Below are 24,466 nucleotides of genomic sequence, written 5' to 3'. Positions count from 1 at the left end.
ACCCGTTTGACGAAAAATATTTTTTCTACGTTAGTATGACTGTGAGTGACATCTATGCCAAATGTCACATCAAAATAATCACTAGTGTTTAGTATATGATTGTCTTTCTGGAGTATAATTTAAAGCAACTGCTTTGTAAAATAATTTCACACATCATAAAAATGAGAGTATACGGTGTGTGAATAATTTCACACGTAACAAGAAAGTTGCTTTAAATTTTGTGTGCGGAATCAAATCTCTGCCGAAACGTTCAGAATGTTGGAAAAGACCTTCGGTGACAATTGTTTGTGGCGAGCAATTGTTTTCTTTATTGGTACAAATTATTCAAAGAGGGTCGAGAACCCGTTGACGGTGAACCACGTTCATGGCGATCATTAACTTATGATCAATAAAGGAATTGGTGCTTGAAAATCACTGAATTTTTTCGAAAAACAGCGTCGCGTTAACTTCTGTGAAACAAAGCTTTGCGACTACAAGGATGTCCAAATACCAACATTTTTTTCTAATTTAAATGAAATTTGCTTATAAATCTGCACAGCGCAGTACAGTATAGTACATAAGTTTGGTTGCAACATTTTTCGTAATATACATAAATCAAAACTATTTTCAATTTTAATAATTACACAGGTCCAGAAAAAAAATCGATGAAAGGTTCCTTTGGCCAAACATGGTGTACTATATATATTTTGGGCCGCTGAAACCGAATCTGAAGTCCGTTTTGCTCCATCACGTCAGGATTAATTTCAAATCAAATCAGTGACCTCGATACAAACATTTTATAAAAATTGAAAAATTTCTTAATTGAAAAAATTTCACCATTTCATGAGCAATAACTAAATGAAATTAATTAGTTTTTTTCGTTTAAAAACGTTTTGGTGATATTTCGCATACTATATACACATAGCCCATAAAGTCTGCGTTCACCGGCCACATTTTTTTTAAGAGAAGTAAAAACACAATATTAATAAGTAATTCTGTTTAAATTTTTTACATGTATTTCTTCTTTATATTCTTCAGTTCAAAATACAAAAACTAAAATGTGTATTCCTATTTTAATTTTTGAGATAACGGGATTTTAGTGTAACAACAAGTAAATATAGGCACCAGAGAGCTGCATTGGGTATGTTCGAACCTGTTCGATCACCCTCATTAAAAATCGAGCACGAGCGAGCACCACACTCGGCAGCAATGGGTTCGATCGAGTGGCACACCCGGCAGCTGCTTTCTGAGTGTTCGAGTCTGTTTGATCATACTCTCTTCAAAACGATCACAAGCGAGTGTCCACACTCGACACCCGCAGCTAACCCGAAATGTGTTCAACTATTGCCACGGATACTCGGACAGAACACGGGTGTAGAAGAAATGTATCAAATTTTTCTGAGCAAAAATATGAGAAATTATTAATGTTGTATACACTTTAACAGTCAATATTATTGAAATACAGCATTTAAACTATATGTATGCATGTATCAAAGGAATGACGCATTTTAAAATTAAAAATATATTTGCATAACCATAACATAAGACCAGACAAGCTGTAACTGCCATTCGCAATTTTGCAACCAATAAAATCTTCTTTTTTCGGCCATTATTTTCAATAAATATCATGTAATACGTATCATATAACATTCTTAACACTCACAAAGCAAATTAATCAACTGTTCTGACGATTACACATAAACAAAAAATGCTTTGCACACTCGAGCCTAAACTCGGACACTCGAATATATTGATCCGCAAAACACCCGAACCCAAACAAACACGTATGAACGACACTCGAGTGTTGTGATCAACACGTTCGTCTGCGCACAGTCGCTAACAAGCAATCTTTCTGCTCGTTCAAAGAAAGCAATACAAGCCGGTTTCGGGTAAGTGTTCGAGTGTGCACGGAAATTGTGTATCCGTTGCAGATCTCTGATAGGCACCATAAAGTCTGCGTTCAGCTTTAAAACTAGTTACAAAAGCATTAAGAATGATAAAAAAAAATTAAGTTCAATATTTTGTTGGATAGCCACGTTGTTTTAAAACCTCACGCAATCGATTTGGCATTGATTTTACCAACTTATCTGTTTCCTCAGCTGTAATCCGGGACCATTCTGCCTGCATAACACTTCGTAAAGCCTCTTTACTTGTTATCGTATGCTGACGAATTCTTTTTTCTAACAGATCCCATAGATGCTCAATAGGATTGAGGTCAGGTGATTGAGGGGGCGTTTTAAGCTGTCTAGGGGCATTATATAAGAGCCAAAGTCTAACAATTTCAGCAGTATGTTTCGGGTCATTATCTTGCTGGAACCAAAACGTCGAAGATAATCCAAGATTTTCTGCGCTTTTTTTCAAATTATTTTTTAGAGTGATCAAATAACCCCATTTATTCATTGTGGATTCAATAAATTCAAGTTGACCCACACCACCAGCCGCCATGCAGCCCCACACCATAATTCCACCACCACCGTGTTTCACTGTACCAACAAGATTTTGTTTTTCAAGGGCAGTTCCTGATTTACGCCACACAATTTGTCGACCTTTTATGCCAAAAATACAAAATTTACTTTCATCCGAAAATATTACTTGATTCCAGAATTCCGGAGACTTATTTATATGATTATGAGCAAATTAAATGCGCTTTCGTCTGTTTACAAGTGAAATATATGGTTTTTTTCGAGCGACTCTGCCATGATATCCAGCTTTTCGTAAAACTTTTCTAGCAGTTTCGGCACAAATTGTTTTCTTAAAGGTTATATTTACGTTTTCAATAATATTTGTTGACGAAATTCGAGGGTTAACTTTCACCATATTTATTATTTTGCGTTCTTCCCGGACTGATAATATTTTTGGATGGCCAGATCGCGGTTTTGACGTTAAAATTCCGGTTTTTTTGAAATTGTTTACTACACGCTGGACCGAGGAATACGTTCTTCCAATAGTTTGCCCAATTTTTCTGAAACTTTCACCATCTTTCCACAACTTAATGATAATTTTTCTTTCCGACAGACTAATTTCTTTTCCTTTAGTTTCCATTTTTTTAAATATAATTAAAACGCGTCACGAGCTCTTTAAGCGATTAATTAGACTAATCAGCATGGAAAAGTACTCCTGTTCCGAAACAAAAAAGTGTTTATACTAAATATCCATCAGACATTTTAGATCTCATAAAGAAAAAGAGAAAATTACGTAAAAAATGGCAAATAACGCGTTTTCCTCAATACAAAACAGAATTGAACAATTTAACCAAGGTTCTCAGTACCAAAATAAAGCTACTCGTGAATCAAAATATTTCTAATTATATTGAGAAATTAACGCCAAATAAAAGTTCCGATTATTCCCTTTGGAAAGCAGTAAAAAATGCAAGAAAACCAATATTGTCTAATACACCCCTCAGAAAGCCAAACGGATCCTGGGCCAAAACTGACGAAGAAAAAGCGGAAGTTTTTTCAGAGAAACTAACGAAAACTTTTAGTCCCTCTGTGACCCATGGAACTTTACCGCAGCTGGTACGATCACAATACGTAGGAGAAATCCAACGAGCATCAATTAAAGAAGTGGAAAATATCATTAAAACTAGATTTAAGCCAAAAAAAAGCTCCCGGCTTCGACTTGTTGACTGCTGATGTAATAAAAAATCTAACGCGAAAAGCATTAGAAAAACTTACATCGATATTAAACGCTTGCTTAGATCTCAGATACGTCCCATTGTCATGGAAGGTATCTGAAATCATTATGGTACAAAAGCCCGGAAAAAGCGCCCAAGAGGCCTCGTCATATCGTCCAATCTCACTGTTGCCTATTTTGTCCAAAATACTTGAAGCCGTAATTGTAGGAAGACTTCAGAACATAATTGAAGAGAATGGCCTTATACCAACTCATCAATTTGGATTTAGATCGCAACATTCCACAATCGATCAAGTTCATCGAGTAACAGATGTAATAGAAAATGCGATGGAAAAAAAAGAAAATTGCACAGCTGTTTTTCTTGATGTATCGCAGGCGTTCGATAGAGTATGGCATCAGGGCTTACTTTATAAATTAAGACGTCTTTTTCCACAGCAACTAACTGAGCTACTTGCCTCCTACCTGAGCAACCGCTACTTCCGAATCAAACAGGGACAATCGTATACTACGTTACAGCCAATAAAAACGGGTGTACCCCAAGGAAGTGTCTTGGGACCCCTTCTATACATTCTATTTACCAGCGATATGCCTACGCCGCCAAACTGCACAATCGCCACATTTGCAGACGATACCTGCATAATTACTACCGGCAAAAATCAATCCGAGTCGTCGAACAGAATGCAGTCTTCAATCAACGAGATTGTAGAATGGACACAGAAATGGAACATTACTCTAAACGAGTTGAAGTCTGTACATATAAACTTCACTAACAAAAGTGCTACGTATATCCCCCTACATATTGGTAATGAGGTAATACCGTACTCCACCTCAGCGAAATATCTTGGTTTGACGTTGGATGCAAAATTAAAGTGGAGGGAGCATATACAAAGGAAAGTTGCGGAACTAAAACTAAAATATAACAAAATAAACTGGTTAATCGGCAGGAAATCACCATTAACTACCTCAAATAAAATCCTAGTCTACAACCAAACGTTAAAGCCCATTTGGACATACGGTATCCAACTACGGGGATGCGCTGCACCGTTATACATCGAAGCGGTGCAAAGATTCCAAAACAAAGTCCTGCGAAAAATTGTAAATGCCCCGTGGTACATACGCAATTCAGATCTACATCGAGATCTCCGCATAAAAATGGTTCGGGAAGTCATTCACGAAACGGCATCGAAACATGCTACAAGGTTACAAAATCACATAAACGCTGAAGCCCGACAACTGGGAGAAACTCGAAATAGCAGGCGCAGACTGAAAAGGACAACGTTTCGTGACCTTTTAAGCAAGTAACAAGTAACAAATAACAGATATTATAATATTTAGTTTTTAACACAAAGTTTAGTTTTTGAATAAAGTTTTTAATAGAGCTTTTATGTTGTACCTTATAAATTATGAAAAATATTGCTTGTTAGTTTAAGTTAAAAAAAAAAAAAAAAAAAAAAAAAAAAATTAGACTAAAATACAATATAACCTATGCAAAAAGAAGAAACAAATTCATGAAAAGTAACGGTATTTGCAATTTAAGCAAACTGAACGCAGAGTTTACTTGTTGTTACACTAAAATCCCGTTATCACAAATATGAAAATAGGAATACATATTTTTGTTTTTGCATTTGGAACTTAAGAATATAAGGAAGAAATAAATGTAAACAATTTAAACTGAATTGCCTATTAACATAGTATTTTTACTTCTCTTAAAAAAATGTGTCAGGTGAACGCAGACTTTATGGGCTATGTGTACATATCAATATACCATAATTCTTCTAATTTTTTTCATGTTTTTTGAGTTGAAATATTCGCAATACATATATACATTTTTTTTGTTTTTGAATAGGCCGAACTTCGAGATCACGATCACACAGTTGAATGTATAGCTTGGGCACCGGATATATCCACAATTGCTATAAATGAAGGTACTGGCGTTGATAATAAAAAAGGGCACCATCAAGGACCATTTTTGGCATCAGGATCTCGAGACAAAACCATAAAAGTATGTACTTTGAAAACAGTTTACTATATTTTTAATCCGTTTATTTTATTATTATTTTTTAATGCAAACGTAACATCGTATCGTAAATTTTATATCTATATTAAAACCAACCTAACAATAGAAATTACTATACTCACTTGTTCAGATACGCCACATGAATAGGGATGCAAACGATGCATCGATGTTTTTGTTGTCAAAAAGCATCGATGTTTCGATTCTAAAATGTTGGCTGGATCGGTGTTTTATGCCGATGTTTTTTCAAATTTTACTCCACATCTTTGCAGCACTTTTTCTCGGTATTAATGCGAAAACATCTGCTTCGAAACGCTTTAGCAAACTGTCATGTGTTTTGTTGTAAAATACGGAGAATTCGTTGGTTGAATGTGCACTTGAATATCTAATACTGAGAATTCGCTTATGAATTAATGCGAAATAAGTTTTACAAAAAATCGAAAATACATTTTGTGTGACAGTCTATTTCGTGCTATGTGTGTTAGAAGTTGTTTTTGAGCGTTTAATATGCATAAGTTTTGTTTCGAATTCATCTGTTGTCAATCACAACTTTATTACAGGTGTAGTGAATATAAAATATATGTAAATACCTCATACAAATAATTATATGTGCATCAACTTTTTGCAAAAAAAGAAAAGATTACAAAATTGCAAAATATTTCTGGGTATGCCGGTTTATTTTTATTATTACATAAGATATAAAAAAACAAAAAATAACAAATTTCAAATTTCAAATATTTTTTTAAACTAAAAAACAAAATTTAAGTTTATGCTTATAGTAAATATTTATATGTACATTTTTCTATTTTTGCCTGTAAATCTTATTTATTTGAGTTCAACTAAAAGACATCTCTACTTTAATAGTCAATAGTTTTGCCCTTATTTTTTAAAACTAAATTAAGTCGCTTTGGCATAGAATTAACTATTGACTGTAGAATAGTTATGTCAATATTGGCCCATTGGCTGGCTCTATGGCTAATTTAAGATGACGTACTGTCTCAAACTACCTTCCGTTTTGGAAAACACGTGCAGAGAGGATCCCCCAGAGATCTTCGATCGGATTTAGGTCCGGACTTAATGCTGGCCATTGTAATACGGGAATTTGCCTGTCATTAAAGAAGCGCTTCGTAACCTGTGCCGTGTGGATTGAAGCGTTATCCTGCTGATATGTCCAGTTATCGCCATAAATATTGCCAGCAAATTCTATCAACTCACTGTCCAAAAGATTTACATACATACTAGTATTCATTTGAGTGGATATATAGCATATAGGTGTCTTTCCATTGAATCAGATTGCAGCCCATACCATCAAGGTACCCCCTCCAAAGCCTCGCTTGTAGCAGGAACGTCGTTCCTGACGCGAATCTCCCCAATATTTCTTGCAATGATCTGGGCCGTCCAAATTGAATTTTTTTTCGTCACTAAACACTATATTCTGCCACTCTTCGGCCCAGAATTGGTATTTATTTGCAAACTGCAAGCGTGCTATAATATGCCTTTGCAAGAGCTTTGGTTTAGGTACCATGGAGGTGTGTTTGATAAACTTATTTTCATGAATAATTTGAACATTCTATTCCTTGTTATTTGCAGTCTTAACTTGGTCCGTATTTGACCACTACTCATCGAATCCGCTACTGCTAGCCGTCGAATCATTCGTTTGCACCGATCATCAATTTTGGTTTTCCTACCGTTGCGTCGACTGTACCATAATTGGTGGGGTTTTTAATAAATCTTGATATACAGTTTCGATGCCGCTTTAGTCTGGATGCAATCTCGTATATTTTGGAGCCGCTTTCATGCATTCCTATAATTAATCCTTGTTCCTTGGCTGACAAACTAGTACCACGAGGCATTTTAGGCTTAAAGTTAAATAAATGTATTAAAATTTCAAATAATCCATTAAGTTAATACACAGTAGAAACTCGATAAACCGGACTAATTGTTGTCGATAGGCATTCGGATAATCGAAAATGCGGATAATCGAATGTATGAATAGATATTCATATCCTGCAACGAAAATCAATGTATTAAGAAATGAACACTTACTTATGTACATATGTATGTATGTACATATTTTCTTAGATTACACTACATACGTAATACTGAACTGCAGCATTAATCATGAAATACAATAAAATATTTAGGTATGTACGTACAGTGGACCAATAAAGTTTACATACACCTAGTTCTATTAAATTACGACGCGTTTATTTGTTTTAAAATGAATACATTTTGTGATTTTTTTCTATCCATATCAAGATATATATATTTAACATTAAATATAACATATAAAAAAAATTAGTTTTATACACAAATAAAAAAAATTTATGCTAAAGCTTAAAATGCGCCTAATTCATATCAAGAAAATTTACGTACACCAATGATTATTTATATAAGTCAAAAGAAATTACAATAGTTTTAGCGGTTTTTGGCCTACAATTTGTTGCTATTATTGTCCCTAGACATCGATGTTCGCTCCCCACTCAATTTCTAGTATTATTTCCGGATATTTTGACCCACTAAGTCCATGATCCGGCTTTTTGGCCTTATTTTGATGAAATTTGAAGTTTTCGAATACGATTTTCCAAAAAGTTCCAGATATTTTGAATAGGATTAATGTATGGTGATTGCCGGACCTATGGAGTTTTTTTTAATTCCATAAAAACCCTGCACGTGATGAGATGAGACGGGTGTTTTGGGTCGTTATCGTGTTATAAATAGAAGTGGCCGCTATTAACAGCCGATTTAAGCACACTTAAAATTTTAATTATTTTGTTAAAATGTTCAGAAACATGTGTTTATCCATTTTTGAAATGTACAAAAAAAAATAAATCTCCAAACAGTAGGGAATGTATTAATAAGTGCTGGTTATCATAGACGAATCGCTCGTCGTAAGCCATACATAAGTAAGGTTAATAAAAAGAAGAGGTCGGCGGTTGCTAAACAATATTTTAAGAAACCGTATTGGTTTTGGGACAACATCGTGTGCACCGACGAATCAAAATTTAATATATTTGGTTCGACAAGATCACGAAAAATGTGGAGAAAGATCAATGAAGAGTAGCAAGGAAAAAATGTATTGCCACGATAGGAGGCATGTTATGGTTTGGGGGTATGTGGCTTCATCTGGAGTTGAACATTTGGATTTTTTTAGTAAAAAAATGGATAATCATGTGTATCTAAACATTTTAAGGGAAAAAATTAAATTTTAAGTGTGCTTAAATCGGTCATTAATAGCGGCTACTTCTATTTATAACACGATAATGACCCAAAACACCCGTCTCATCTCATCACGTGCAGGGTTGTTATGGAATTAAAAAAAACTCCATAGGTCCGGCAATCACCATACATTAATCCTATTCAAAATATCTGGAACTTTTTGGAAAATCGTATTCGAAAACTTCGAATTTCATCAAAATAAGGCCAAAAAGCCGGATCATGGACTTAGTGGGTCAAAATATCTGGAAATAATACTAGAAATTGAGTGGGGAGCGAATATCGATGTCTAGGGACAATAATAGCAACAAATTGTAGGCCAAAAACCGCTAAAACTATTGTAATTTCTTTTGACTTATATAAATAATCATTGGTGTACGTAAATTTTCTTGATATGAATTAGGCGCATTTTAAGCTTTAGCATAAATTTTTTTTATTTGTGTATAAAACAAAATTTTTTTTTATATGCTATATTTAATGTTAAATATACATATCTTGATATGGATAGAAAAAAATCACAAAATGTATTCATTTTAAAACAAATAAACGCGTCGTAATTTAATAGAATTAGGTGTATGAAAACTTTATTGGCCCACTGTATGTACGAATAATTTGTCTACAATATGTATTTGGTAATTTGCATTTGGTAATCATGAAGTAAGTAGGTAGGTAATAAGTTTAATTTGGTTTAAAATATTTAGTAATTGTCATTTGACATAAGCAACTTTTTCTCTTCATTGCTGCTATATCACGAATTCGTTTCAGTTGTAGTAGACTCACAGTATCACTCTAGGGGTATTCTCTCGCTCTTGCAAATCCCTTGCACGGTGCAAGAATTGCATATATTTCCTCTCGGTGCACCGGCACAACAACAAACACACGCAGAAAATTATTTGCAAGGGCTGTAAAATATGTCAGACCAAAAACCATGTATATTTGCGTGCAATGTCATGGAAAAATATAATCGCAACCCTGTTTTAGCTAACTTTTTACATAAAGTCATATAGCGTCGTTAAATTGTCTCTACGCTTTGGCAGGTTTAAATATGTAGACGTGACATGCACGTCAGAAATGTCACGTCACGTTGCAAATGAACTAAAACAATAATGAAACGCGCGGGGCAGCGGCAGCGACCCCACACTGCGCGAGCGGAATATTCAAGTTCCGACACGTTCATGATTCTATAATTTCTACGTAGGTACATATAAATTGGTCGCGATTGGTAGTCCGGATAATCGCGAATCCGTATAACTGAGGGCTGGATAAACGAGTTTCTACTGCACCTACAATAGTTTTGCAAACAAATTTTCACGCAAAAAGATTTATCCGCCACAATATCAGCAAGAAAGATCAGCTAGACTGATTTTGCACATATACATAAATATTTACTACGCAATACCCAATGCACAAGCACATTCTTAATGTAACGGTACAACGAAAGACAGCAGAATGCAACAATTTTCGTTGCATATTAACGGCAACATATCAGCCGTTTATTCTACATTCACCAAAATTCAAAAAATATCAGTGAACAAAAAATATAAACAAAATCAAAAATGCACATATAATTATTTGTATGAGGTAAATCTACTTCTTCTTTACTGGCGTAGACACCGCTTACGCGATTATAGCCGAGTCAACAACAGCGCGCCAGTCGTTTCTTCTCTTCGCTACGTGGCGCCAATTGGATATTCCAAGCGAAGCCAGGTCCTTCTCCACTTGGTCCTCCCAACGGAGTGGGGGTCTTCCTCTTCCTCTGCTTTCCGCGACGGGTACTGCGTCGAATTCTTTCAGATCTGGAGTGTTTTCATCCATCCGAACAACATGACCTAGCCAGCGTAGCCGCTGTCTTTTAATTCGCTGAACTATGTCAATTTCGTCGTATATCTCGTACAGCTCATCGTTGCATCGAATGCGATATTCGCCGTGGCCAACGCGCAAAGGACCATAAATCTTTTGCAGAACTCTTCTCTCGAAAACTCGCAACGTCGACTCATCGGTTGTTGTCATCGTCCAAGCCTCTGCACCATATAGCAGGACGGGAATTATGAGCGACTTATAGAGTTTGGCTTTTGTTCGTCGAGAGAGGACTTTACTTTTCAATTGCCTACTCAGTCCGAAGTAGCACCTGTTGGCAAGAGTAATCCTGCGTTGGATTTCCAGGCTGACATTGTTGGTGGTGTTAATGCTGGTTCCTAAATAGACGAAATTATCTACAACTTCAAAGTTTTGATTGTCAACAGTGACGTGAGAGCCAAGTCGCGAGTGCGACGACTGTTTGTTTGATGACAAGAGATATTTCGTCTTGCCCTCGTTTGCTGCCAGACCCATTTGCGCTGCTTCCTTGTTCAGTCTGGAGAAAGCAGAACTAACAGCGCGGATGTTGTTCTCTCTTATAAAAAAAGATTGTACCTGCTCGATTAAGTTCTACAGCTCGAATAATTTTCTCCAGCAGCAGATTGAAGAAGTCGCACGATATGGAGTCGCCTTGTCTGAAACCTCGTTTGATATCGGACGGCTCGGAGAGGTCCTTCCCGATCCTGACGGAGCTTTTGGTAATGCTCAACGTCAGTTTACACAGCCGTATTAGTTTTGCGGTGATACCAAATTCAGACATCGCGGCATAGAGGCAGCTAACCTCACGGTAGTTGGCGCAGATTGTGGGGTCTCCTTTTTTATGGATTGGGCATACCACACTTAAATTCCAATCGTTGGGCATGCTTTCGTCCGACCATATTTTGCAAAGAAGCTGATGCATGCTCCTTATCAGTACTTCGCCGCCGTGTTTGAATAGCTCGACCGGCAATCCATCGGCCCCCGCCGCTGTGTTGTTCTTCAGGCTATTCGAATTTCTTCATGGTCGGGCAATGGAACGTCTGCTCCATCGTCATCGATTGGAGAATCGGATTCGCCTTCTCCTGGCGTTGTGCGTTCACTGCCATTCAGCTGACTGGAGAAGAATTTAAGTATGATCTGGGCATCGGTGACTAGATCACCTTTGGGGGTTCTACAAGAGTATTCTCCGGTCTTAAAATCTTCTGTAAGTCGCCGCATCTTTTCGTAGAATTTTTGAGCATTACCCCTGTCGGCCAGCTTATCAAGCTCTTCGTACTCACGCATTTCGGCATCTTTCTTTTTCTGTCTACAAATGCGTCTCGCTTTCCTCTTCAACTCTCGGTATCTATCCCATCCCGCACGTGTTGTGGTCGATCGTAACGTTGTGAGGTAGGCAGCCTGTTTTCTCTCCGCTGCGACACGGCACTCCTCGCCGTAGCAGCTGTTCTTTTGCACTTTCCGAAACCCAATGGTTTCGGTTGCAGCTGTACGTAAGGAGTTTGAAATGCCGTCCCACAGTTCCCTTATACCGAGTTGTTGACGAGTGCTCTCAGAGAGCAGGAGTGCAAGCCGAGTAGAAAATCGTTCGGCTGTCTGTTGTGATTGCAGCTTCTCGACGTCGAACCTTCCTTGTGTTTTTTGGCGTGCGTTTTTTGCTGCACAGAGGCGGGTGCGAATCTTGGCTGCAACAATATAGTGGTCCGAGTCGATGTTAGGACCTCGGAGCGCACGCACATCTAAAACACTGGAGACGTGTCTTCCGTCTATCACAACATGATCGATCTGGTTGGTGGTTTTTCGATCCGGAGACAGCCAGGTAGTTTGATGAATCTTCTTATGCTGGAATCTAGTACTACAGATAACCATATTTCGGGCCCCGGCGAAGTCGATCAGCCTCAACCCATTTGGGGATGGTTCCTCGTGGAGGCTGAATTTACCGATCGTAGTGCCAAAGATACCTTCTTTGCCCACCCTGGCGTTAAAGTCGCCAAGCACGATTTTGACATCGTGGCGGGGGCATCTCTCATAAGTGCGCTCCAAGCACTCATAAAAGGCATATTTGGTCACATCGTCCTTCTCTTCCGTCGGGGCGTGGGCGCAAATCAGCGATATGTTGAAGAACCTCGCTTTGATGCGGATTGTGGCTAGACGTTCATTCTCCGGATTGAATGATGGCACTCGGCGACGGAGTCTCTCTCCCACCACGAATCCAACACCAAACTTGCGCTCCTTTATATGGCCACTGTAGTAAATGCTACTAGGACCTACTTGTCTCTGTCCTTGTCCCGTCCATCGCATTTCTTGGACGGCGGTGATGTCAGCCTTTATTTTCACGAGGACATCAACCAGCTGGGCAACGGCAGCTTCCCAATTAAGGGACCGGACATTCCAGGTGCATGCCCTCAATTCGTAGTCCTTATTTCGTTTGCCGTTTGCCATGGTCGTCATCAAAAGGGGGGTATCTCATCCGAGGCTGTTGGTGGTTTTTCATTGGGGGTGTTTTTTTACGTGGCGGGTCCCAAACCCAGCGCACAACCCTATGCAGGGGATGTTTCGCCTTCTTTAGCTCGCCTTCGAACGGATGTTCTTAGGCTACCCAGAGGATACTTGGTGAAAGACCGGAAGTCGTGAGCTGCTTGAGTCATATGTAAAAGAATCATTTCTGGCCACTTCCAAGTGAATGGCGATCAGAGAACTTTCCTCACTTGCGTGAACTTCTACACGTGACTTCATCCTCCAATGTACATAATATTTCAGATTTTCAAAATGCTGCCTTCAAAATTAAAAAGCAAGGTCTGGAGCTTCTTTATAAGAAATTCAGATGCTTCTGCCACATGCAAACTCTGCAACAAGAAACTAAAAACACCAGGTAACTCGTCGAATTTTCGCTGTCACGTTGAGAATGTACATAAAAAGTATTACTCGATCAAGTTGATAATGCAGAATGCTCCTCCAAAACTACTAACATATCACCAACCGCAGGGACAACAGCGTCAAGTGAGTTATCCGACAATAGTAATAAGAAGACTGCATGTATTGAATCGTCTCCTAGTACATGTACTCCGTCAGTACTGCAAAATAAATCGGATCAGTTGCCAACCTAATGTGAAAGACTTTTTTGAGCAGGTCAAAAGTATTTCTTACCAAGATGGCCCGAAATCAAGGAAGATTACTGAAGCAATTGTGAAATATATTATAATGGACAACAAGCCATTTTCCACTGTAGAAGGAAAAGGTTTTCTGCAGATGATGAAAGAACTGGTTCCACTTTTTAAAGTTCCAAGTAGAGAAACAATAAAATTACGAGTGCATGAAAAATATGAAGCGCTGTCTTCAATTTTCAAAGAGTATATTCGTAAGTGCGACAGTTATTGCCTAACGTATGACATATGGACGGAGACAATGAAAAATCAGTCGTTCCTTGGGGTAACAATTCATTTTTTGTACAATTTACGTTTGTTGAATGGGACGTTAGGAGTAATCGAACTGCACGAAAGTCATACAGCAGCTTATTTAGAAGAAACTATGTTTAAACTTTTCAACGAGTGGAACGTTTCCATAAATAAAGTTTCTGCTTGTGTAACTGATAATGAGTCAACCATGACGAAATTAAATAGAAGCTTGTTTGGCGAAGAAAAATAATATCCTGCTTCGCTCACACGATTAATTTGGTTGTAACGCAATCAATAGATAAGTCCACGGAAGTATCAGCTTTGATGACTAAGGTGCGCGACATTGTTAAGTTTATTAAAAGAAGTGTTTATGCCAGTGGTAAATTGCGGAAGAAACAAACAGACACCGGGGCTTCTACAAGTAATACCAAGAAAATGATTCTTGACGTAAGAACGTGATGGAATTCGTGTTTTTATATATTAGAGAGATTTGTCCAGTTAGCCCCTATTTTAAGTGAAGTACTGCTCACTCGCCCAGAAGCACCCTCTATGATTAATGCCTCCGAGCTGAACAAAATTAAGGAGGTGGTTGAATTATTAAAGTGTTTTGAAATTATGGCCAGGGAGATTTCGGCTGATACCTACGTTACCATTAGCAAGGTTACACCTTTAGTAAGCTATTTAACTGAAGCTCTGACAAAAATTTCAGCTCAAGACACTATTGTAGGGGAGCTAAAAAGTGAACTGCAAAAGAACATGGATAAGAGATTTGACAAACTTGAATTTAATTCAGTTCTGGCGTTGGCTACTGTATTGGATCCGAGATTCAAATTGCTGCATTTTAAAGATGCACTGGCTAAAAACAAAACAGTTTTGTATTTAAATAGTTTCATAACGGATGCAAATAATGGCCTTAGTACGTCGGAATCTTCGGATGAATGTGCAACAGAAACCCCGTTTGATATTTGGAGCTATTATAAACAGCTGGCCCACCAAAATATGAAATGTAAGTTTTCCAATTTATCTGCTATTACGGAAGTTGAAGGGCAAATGTATCTTGGATCAGCTGTTGCTTCTATCAATCAGAATCCAACAGAAATGTGGGTGTCTCCAAATGTCTCCAAAACACGCGTTCTGCGCATCAACCGTCTCTTCAGGTGTCGGGGAAACGTCAACTTCTTAGTTTGTTTTTTACGTTCAAAAATGCAATTCTATAGTCGATGTGTGATGAGTGGTCGCATTCTGTAGGTGAAAAGAGTTCCGTCTTCGACGGATGGTTTTCCTGATTTCTTGAAAGACAACTGTTAAAAAATGATTGTGTACCACTCTGATTTTACTGTGCCGAGATGAATTTTTTAAGTTACTGTAAACCACACAAATAGCGTTCGTAACTCAAAATGTTTTGACTTTCTAGATTGCTACACTAGTGTTGTCAAATTCCGAAATGTATAAGGGAACCTACGAGGAGAAAATCGATAATTAAGTATTTGAACTAATATTTGACGCTAAGCTTCATTATGGTCAAGAAAAAACGTTCTCTTACTTTCACTAAATAACTAAAACAATTTATTGACTGATTAAATATTTTATGGATAACCCCCGCTTTATACAGATATATTCGTCACAAAGTCAATTAGTATAATTTTTTAGGGAAGAAAAACTAAACTTAGAGACCTTCAAAAAACGAACTTTTCAGTAAAATCAACACTATTTTTATGGGAATAATAATTTCATCAAATCCTTCGTACAAGTAAAGCGTTATGATATGAACTAAAGAAAATTCTTGTTTTATTTGATTGCAATGATCCGTCGCCTACTTATAATGCTCACCACAAAAATTGCAAGAAAAAAATGTGTCAGCTTAAAAACTGTAATACCAACAAATTGGCACATTTTCTATTCAGATTTAAATGCATTAAAATTGACAATTTCAGGCATATGTATGTTTATAAATGTATACGCAATGTTTGTTAATTAAACAGATATCCTTATTTTAAAAAAATCAATGCAATCATCAAAAATCCGATAGTTTTCGGAGAATAAGTATACATATATAACACACTAGGCAAAATTTTTGTCTGGAAAATATGTTCATTTAATACCAAATTAACTGATCTTTTCGATATAAAGGCAGATATATTTTACCACTCCCTTTATATTTTTTATTAAAATATATTTAGTTTTAAGTTAGAACAAACTACTTGTATATTTGTATTTACAAATTCAAGGTGCGTTCCAAAGTAAACAGGACTTAAAAAAAATGTTTTTTTCGGCAAAATCAATTCTTTTTATGTTGTCCATTGGTTTTTTTATGTTGTCCATTGCTTTTGTTAGTTGGGTTAGTGCGAGTGTGGTGGATTGTCTTTGTATTGTATTGTAGTGGCATCCTGTGGTGAATTGCACTGTTGCATTAGGATGCGCCAGTTTTACCGAGTAGAGGGGGTGGATGCTTAACTCATTTAAACATCCTGGGCCCCTTAGGCGAATATTTTGCCTAGTATTACACGTTGTTGCATGTATTTCGAAGTACTTCTGGTAGAGTACCCGAGGGCGCAGAATACGTGTAAATGCTAAAAACGGCTTTGGTTTTAAATATATTTGGTATGGTTTAGGTGCGTATGGTTCGGACCTATATTTTGCGGGTTTATCCGACTTATTATTATAGTGAACATGTATATGCGTTGTTTGCTCTTATTAGTTTTCTTTGTGGTTATTTACAATTTCTTATTTTATTGATTTGGTATATCGGTTATATATTCTATGCTTTTTCTCGTATAAGAAGTATAACTTCAATAATAATTTTTTAAGTGGTATGTTTAAGTTGTACAACAGTTTCTCACCAACTACCCTTATGAGAAGCGCTAATGTAGGTGCGATAAGAGCTACCTTTGGTTTTGTTAAGTCTAGGTGCGTCACTGTATCGCATTGGGAGTATGGTGATCCCTTGACTTCCTTTTGGTATTGTATGTATTTTGAAAATTTATGAAAATGTCGATTTTTCGACTTTTTGATACTATTGTGTATATTTTATGTTTTAGTACATATGCACTAATTTGGCGTTTAGTAGCCCGCCACCGCTCTAGGATTTGTTTACAATTGTGTTTTTTTTTCATTATTGGCGAAAGCCATCCTGCGGGGCAGAAAAGTTGTATGTGCTTTTAATAATTTAGACTGTCAGAGGTAACCCTGACTTTGTTTTTAAACCCATTTGAGGAGTATTGGATAATTGTGGCTCTAGTGGTAGTCGTACGACGCACAGTGATTCGCCTGTGTCATAGTAGGTGGACAAAAGTCAATGTAAACAATCAAATAATTGACAGTACTCTGATTATAACAACCCTTGATATGTCACAATTTTAAGTAAGAATCGCGCAAAATATTCTAATACGATTAAGTACAATAAACTTAATCGAAGTGATACAGTGTTATCATTTTTATGTTTTCAATTTAAATAAAAAATACAATTTAAATAGTGATTTAACAAGGTTTGGAGAGGAAAACACGACTGTTGATAAAATGGAATTTAATTTAGAAGGTATGTATGTATATTTTATGCAATTTAATACTTGGTTTGCAATTAGCTAATACGTTGTACGGGGTTTTTTTTCTTTTTATTTTCAAGTTTTTAACGTATAACGGGTGATTTTTTTGAGGTTAGGATTTTCATGCATTAGTATTTGACAGATCACGTGGGATTTCAGACATGGTGTCAAAGAGAAAGATGCTCAGTATGCTTTGACATTTCATCATGAATAGACTTACTAACGAGCAACGCTTGCAAATCATTGAATTTTATTACCAAAATCAGTGTTCCGTAATCCGCTTTTTTATCGACAAATTTTGTTCAGCGATGAGGCTCATTTCTGGTTGAATGGCTACGTAAATAAGCAAAATTGCCGCATTTGGGGTGAAGAGCAACCAGAAGCCGTTCAAGAACTGCCCATGCATCCCGAAAAATGCACTGTTTGGTGTGGTTTGTACGCTGGTGGAATCATTGGACCGTATTTTTTCAAAGATGCTGTTGGACGCAACGTTACGGTGAATGGCGATCGCTATCGTTCGATGCTAACAAACTTTTTGTTGCCAAAAATGGAAGAACTGAACTTGGTTGACATGTGGTTTCAACAAGATGGCGCTACATGCCACACAGCTCGCGATTCTATGGCCATTTTGAGGGAAAACTTCGGACAACAATTCATCTCAAGAAATGGACCCGTAAGTTGGCCACCAAGATCATGCGATTTAACGCCTTTAGACTATTTTTTGTGGGGCTACGTCAAGTCTAAAGTCTACAGAAATAAGCCAGCAACTATTCCAGCTTTGGAAGACAACATTTCCGAAGAAATTCGGGCTATTCCGGCCGAAATGCTCGAAAAAGTTGCCCAAAATTGGACTTTCCGAATGGACCACCTAAGACGCAGCCGCGGTCAACATTTAAATGAAATTATCTTCAAAAAGTAAATGTCATGAACCAATCTAACGTTTCAAATAAAGAACCGATGAGATTTTGCAAATTTTATGCGTTTTTTTTTTTAAAAAAGTTATCAAGCTCTTAAAAAATCACCCTTTACAACTTCCACATACAGTGGCGGACAAAAATCTACATACACCCCCTGTTTTCTTCGATGTGAGAGTACAAAAACTTTTTAAAAAAATGTGTTGATACAGTTTTATTCTAATCTTCTTTCTAATAACAACAAACTTAAAAAAATCCATTAATTAATATAAAACTACAAATTTATGGAATAAAAACTCAAATATTGTGTTGACAAAAGTCTACATACAGTACAAAAATATCTTAGTTCAGTGCGAAAAACTTAGCAAAATGCTAGTTATTAAGACGTTTTAGTATTTAGTTGGGTCCCCATTGGCATCTATAACTGCTTGAAGACGCCGTGGCATTGATTCTGCTAAATTTGTCAACGCTGCAGATGTAATGCTGTTCCAAGGTTCCAATATGCGCTCTTAGAGTATAGCAGAGCTAGAAATTTGGTGCTTTCTAATTCTACGCTCCAAAATCTCCCAGACATGTTCAATAATATTCATATTTGGACTTTGAGGTGGTGTATTTAATTGCCTTGGAGTATAATAAAGCAACCAGTCCTTAACAGTTTGCGCCGCATGCATCGGATCGTTATCTTATTGAAATATCCAACCGGGCTCTAAATTATCCACCAAAGGCTTCAAATTATGTTCCAACAGAGACTTATACTTATAACCGTCCATTTCATTTTCAATAAAGTCCAACTTTCTAACTCCAGAGGCCGCAACAGCTCCCCAAACCATTACGCTCTCGCCACCGAGCTTCACAATTGATACTACGTTCTTCGGTTCAAGCGTGGCGATAGTTTTCCTTCAAATTTTAGCCCTTTCATCACTAATTTAGAATCATCTGTAAATGAAACTTTTTCCAAAAATCCATTTCCTTTTCTTTGTGTTTTTTGGAGAACTTTAAACGAAGTTTCCGGTATTTTCAAAAATAAAAGGTTTCTTCCGTGGTGTTCTACTGTGGAATCCGTTATCGTTTAGAGTTTTTTTTTATTGTTCTTGGTTGGATACTCATTTGTGACGTACTTGCTATGCGTTCGGCTAAATTTGAAGCATTTACTTTTGGATTTTGGTCTACTTCGTTGAGAATCATGCTGACGTCTCTACGAGATTGTTTTTTTGGGCGTCCACTGCGCGGTTTATTTTCGTTGGATCCATTATTTTCATTGTCTGTACTGTTGCTCGACTCGAGTTTAAAATTTTAGAAATTTTACGATATGATTTTTTTTCTTTTCTTTATTTTATCACCAAATTTCTTACATCAATATTTCATTTTACGGAGCCATTATAGCTATTGAAATGTTTAAACCACAACTAAATTCAATAAATATCAAACAATAAACATATTGAAATAAAAGAAAAAGGCTAACGTTACCTTACTGTTAATATAACAAAGTACAAAGTATGAGATTTGAACTGTATGTAGACTTTTGTCAAAGCAATTTTTGAGTTTTTCTTCCATAAATTTGTTGTTTTATGTTAAATAAAGAATTTTTTTAGTTAATTGTTATTGTAATAAATATTAGAGTAAAACTGTATAAATACATTTTTCTAAAAACTTTTTGAACTCTCATATCAATGGAAATAGGGGGTGTATGTAGACTTTTGTCCGCCACTGTATATCCAAGCTAATTTTTGAATATTGTATAACGGCAACCTTAAGCTATACAATGACCTTTGATCGAGTACCATATCTTTCCCCCATAAATTTTAATTATTTTTTTTTTCCGATCGAGTTTGCTCTATTTCAAAAATGGAGTTATTTGAAGATTAGCGAAAATGTAAAATAGAACGCAAAGTGAAGTTTTCAAGAAAATATATCTTCTAAGTCGTCATTCACACTAATCAGCAAATGGGGATGTGACGGAAGCTCCGGCCATAGCGCTTATCGTTTGGACATAAAAAAGGGGCCAGCTAAAAGCGACATAGAAAAGGCTAGGTGTAAAACAGCGTTCGGAGGAAGTAAGATAAAAGTTTAAAAACCAGATGGGACTTATAGTAGACACACCGAAACCTGGATATATGAACTCTAATGATGGAAATACCGCCCGCAGGTTCTTTATGAATCTGGAACTGAGTGGGCAGATTACCGGATTGGATATTAAGCTAATTAAAAATTTTAGCATTTTATTGAGAATGCTATCCTCCGGCTGCGATATTGATTGCAATAAATTCGAAAATCCGCGTTCCAAAACCAGAACCCTTTATCTTAATTTATATTCGTGGTACTATATGCCAGTCACCGTGCTCAAAATCCTGGCACATAGTACGGAGGTAATTAGAACTTGTATTCTTCCAATCGGACAAGTTTCGGAGGTATCTAAAAAGGGCATTAAAAAGGACTGCCGTAGATTTCGTGAACACCACACCAGAAAGCAGTCACGTATAGCCACGAATATAAATTTTCTACATATACTTTAAATAACATCCGATCTGGTAATCAACTCACTCAGAGAAGTTCCTAAAAAGAGAACAGATAAATTACCGGAGGAAGTTCTAAATTTAATTGTCCCGCCTTCAATACCATCAAAAGTACCACGTCAAGTAACATGTGACCACGACGATGAAGATTATCTAGTATCTGGTTCAGATGAATCTAACAGTGATGATGAGTCATTCAATGAGTAATGATATCGTAGTATTAACATTTTGTTATTGTGTGTTAATGTTATTTTTATGTTATTGTTATTATTAGGTCTGTCGGTAAAAAATCCCTTACTAATCATCGCGTTTTTCATTAGTTGAAATGTAATGGACTTATGTATTAGTACGTATTTTATACATTCAAGTAAATGTTATTGTATGTTCCGAAATTTAAAAAAATAATTAAATATATTTTTTACACAATTTTTTGTTTTCTATTCGTAAATATAAAAAAAAAATATATTAATTTTACATTGAAACTTAAAATCATTAATCAACACGACCAAAACAATTAAATTTCAAACTAAAATATTTTTGTCCCCCTAACTTGTATTAAACGATACACTGTGCGACGTACCGGCCATTAATTGATCGAGTATTTGAGGCTTTAGAGAAGTGCTCACAATACTGATCTTGTATAGTTTTGTTTGTTAACTGTTCCTTAACTTTTGTAATTTCCTTAATTGTGAATTAAGGTATTTGTCCCCAACTTGAGTTGGTATGGTGGAAACTGGTTCTGCAACTAGTACACTTTGTGTTTCACTATGCAGCGTTTGAGATTTTTGTGCCTTTGAGCAGCATGGTGTCTGTTGGCAATTTTTAGTATTTTCAGTTTCCGGATTTGCTTTTGCAATTAAACCCTTGGTTTGTTTTATAAATGCGCTTCTTTGGGGTGAGATGGGATATCTACTGTAATGAAGCATTGAATTGTGTCTTTTATGACAATATAAGTAGTTAAATTTGCTTTTGCAATTTTTAAGATTGTGTGTATGGGACAAGCAGTTTGTACAGAGTCTTTTTGATCTGACAAAGTGGTTCCTTTCGTTAATGTTTAATTTTTTTAACTTCTCGCACGATATAAGTTTATGCCCTCTTTTACATAGTTCGCATGACGTCTGTTTTTTCTGTTCAGATGTGAACGATTGCGTTCTGTAAAAGTTTTTGTTTGAATTGATTTTGTTACTAGCTTGGGGTCTATTTAAGCTTCCATTTTGGTCGTGTTTGTTCTTACTTTTGATTATTGTTTCTTCTAACCTTTCCGCAATTTCATATTGGGTGGTGAGAAAATCATTCATTTGTTGCCACGTTGGGCACTCTTTTCGTGATGAGAGTGATTGCTCCCATAGAAGTAACGACTTTTCTGGTAATGCAGCGGTGCAAATGTTTACCAGAATAGGATCCCAGCTGTCTGTGGGAATATTTAGTGTCGATAGAAGGGAGGATGGAGTCATGTGTAGAAGTTCACGCAAGTGAGGAAAGTTCTCTGATCGCCATTCACTTGGGAGTGGCCAGAAACGATTCTTTTACATATGACTCAAGCAGCTCACGACTTCCCAGCTGGTAGATGTCCTCGGAAAGATAAAGGCTGACATCACCGCCGTCCAAGAAATGCGATGGACGGGACAAGGACAGAAACGAGTAGGTCCTTGTGACATTTACTACAGTGGCCATATAAAGGAGCGCAAGTTTGGTGTTGGATTCGTGGTGGGAGAGAGACTCCGTCGCCGAGTACTATCATTCACTCCGGAGAATGAACGTCTAGCCACAATCCGCATCAAAGCGAGGTTCTTCAACATATCGCTGATTTGCGCCCACGCCCCGACGGAAGAGAAGGACGATGTGACCAAAGATGCTTTTTATGAGTGCTTGGAGCGCACTTATGAGAGATGCCCCCGCCACGATGTCAAAATCGTGCTTGGCGACTTCAACGCCAGGGTGGGCAAAGAAGGTATCTTTGGCACTACGGTCGGTAGATTCAGCCTCCACGAGGAAACATCCCCAAATGGGTTGAGGCTGATCGACTTCGCCGGGGCCCGAAATATGGTTATCTGTAGTACTAGATTCCAGCATAAGAAGATACATCAAGCTACCTGGCTGTCTCCGGATCGAAAAACCACCAACCAGATCGATCATGTTGTGATAGACGGAAGACACGTCTCCAGTGTTTTAGATGTGCGTGCGCTCCGAGGACCTAACATTGACTCGGACCACTATATTGTTGCAGCCAAAATTCGCACCCGCCTCTGTGCAGCAAAAAACGCACGCCAACAAACACAAGGAAGGTTCGACGTCGAGAAGCTGCAATCACAACAGACAGCCGAACGATTTTCTACTCGGCTTGCACTCCTGCTCTCTGAGAGCACTCGTCAACAACTTGGTATAAGGGAACTGTGGGATGGCATTTCAAACTCCTTACGTACAGCTGCAACCGAAACCATTGGTTTTCGGAAAGTGCAAAAGAACAGCTGGTACGACGAGGAGTGCCGTGTCGCAGCGGAGAGAAAACAGGCTGCCTACCTCGCAACGTTACGATCGACCACAACACGTGCGGGATGGGACAGATACCGAGAGTTGAAGAGGGAAGCGAGACGCATTTGCAGACAGAAGAAAAAAGAGGCCGAAATGCGTGAGTACGAACAGCTTGATAAGCTGGCCGACAGGGGTAATGCTCGAAAATTCTACGAGAAAATGCGGCGGCTTACAGAAGGTTTCAAGACCGGAGCATACTCCTGTAGAACCCCCAAAGGTGATCTAGCCACCGATGCCCAGAGCATACTTAGATTATGGAGGGAACACTTCTCCAGCCTGCTGAATGGCAGTGAAAGCACAACACCAGGAGAAGACGAACCCGATTCCCCAATCGATGACGATGGAGCAGACGTTCCATTACCCGGCCATGAAGAAGTTCGAATAGCAATTGCCCGCCTGAAAAACAACAAAGCGGCAGGGGCCGACGGATTGCCGGCCGAGCTATTCAAACACGGCGGCGAAGAACTGATAAGGAGCATGCATCAGCTTCTTTGCAAAATATGGTCGGATGAAAGCATGCCCAACGATTGGAATTTAAGTGTGCTATGCCCAATCCATAAAAAAGGAGACCCCACAATCTGCGCCAACTACCGTGGGATAAGCCTCCTCAACATCGCGTACAAGGTTCTATCGAGCGTATTGTGTGAAAGATTAAAGCCCACCGTCAACAAACTGATTGGACCTTATCAGTGTGGCTTCAGACCTGGTAAATCAACAACCGACCAGATATTCACCATGCGCCAAATCTTGGAAAAGACCCGTGAAAGGAGAATCGACACACATCACCTCTTCGTCGATTTTAAAGCTGCTTTCGACAGTACGAAAAGGAGCTGCCTTTATGCCGCAATGTCTGAATTTGGTATCCCCGCAAAACTAATACGGCTGTGTAAACTGA

The 24,466-nt window shown here is 37.6% G+C and overlaps 1 protein-coding gene across 2 annotated transcripts in view; it reads left to right on the top strand.

The window, feature by feature from the left end:
* The window catches only part of LOC115066313 (lissencephaly-1 homolog), a 174,429-nt gene that overhangs the window by 91,661 nt on the left and 58,302 nt on the right, over positions 1-24,466 (top strand). For both annotated transcript variants that reach the window (XM_049451364.1, XM_049451365.1), the window contains exon 7: positions 5,459-5,614. In XM_049451364.1, coding sequence (XP_049307321.1) covers positions 5,459-5,614 — 156 coding nt within the window. The remainder of the gene's footprint in view (positions 1-5,458; positions 5,615-24,466) is intronic.

Source organism: Bactrocera dorsalis, chromosome 3, assembly GCF_023373825.1.
Source record: "Bactrocera dorsalis isolate Fly_Bdor chromosome 3, ASM2337382v1, whole genome shotgun sequence".
Classification (NCBI taxonomy): Eukaryota; Metazoa; Arthropoda; class Insecta; order Diptera; family Tephritidae; genus Bactrocera; species Bactrocera dorsalis.
The sequence above is the reverse complement of the archived record's forward strand: the minus strand, read 5'-3'. Positions and strand labels throughout refer to the sequence as shown.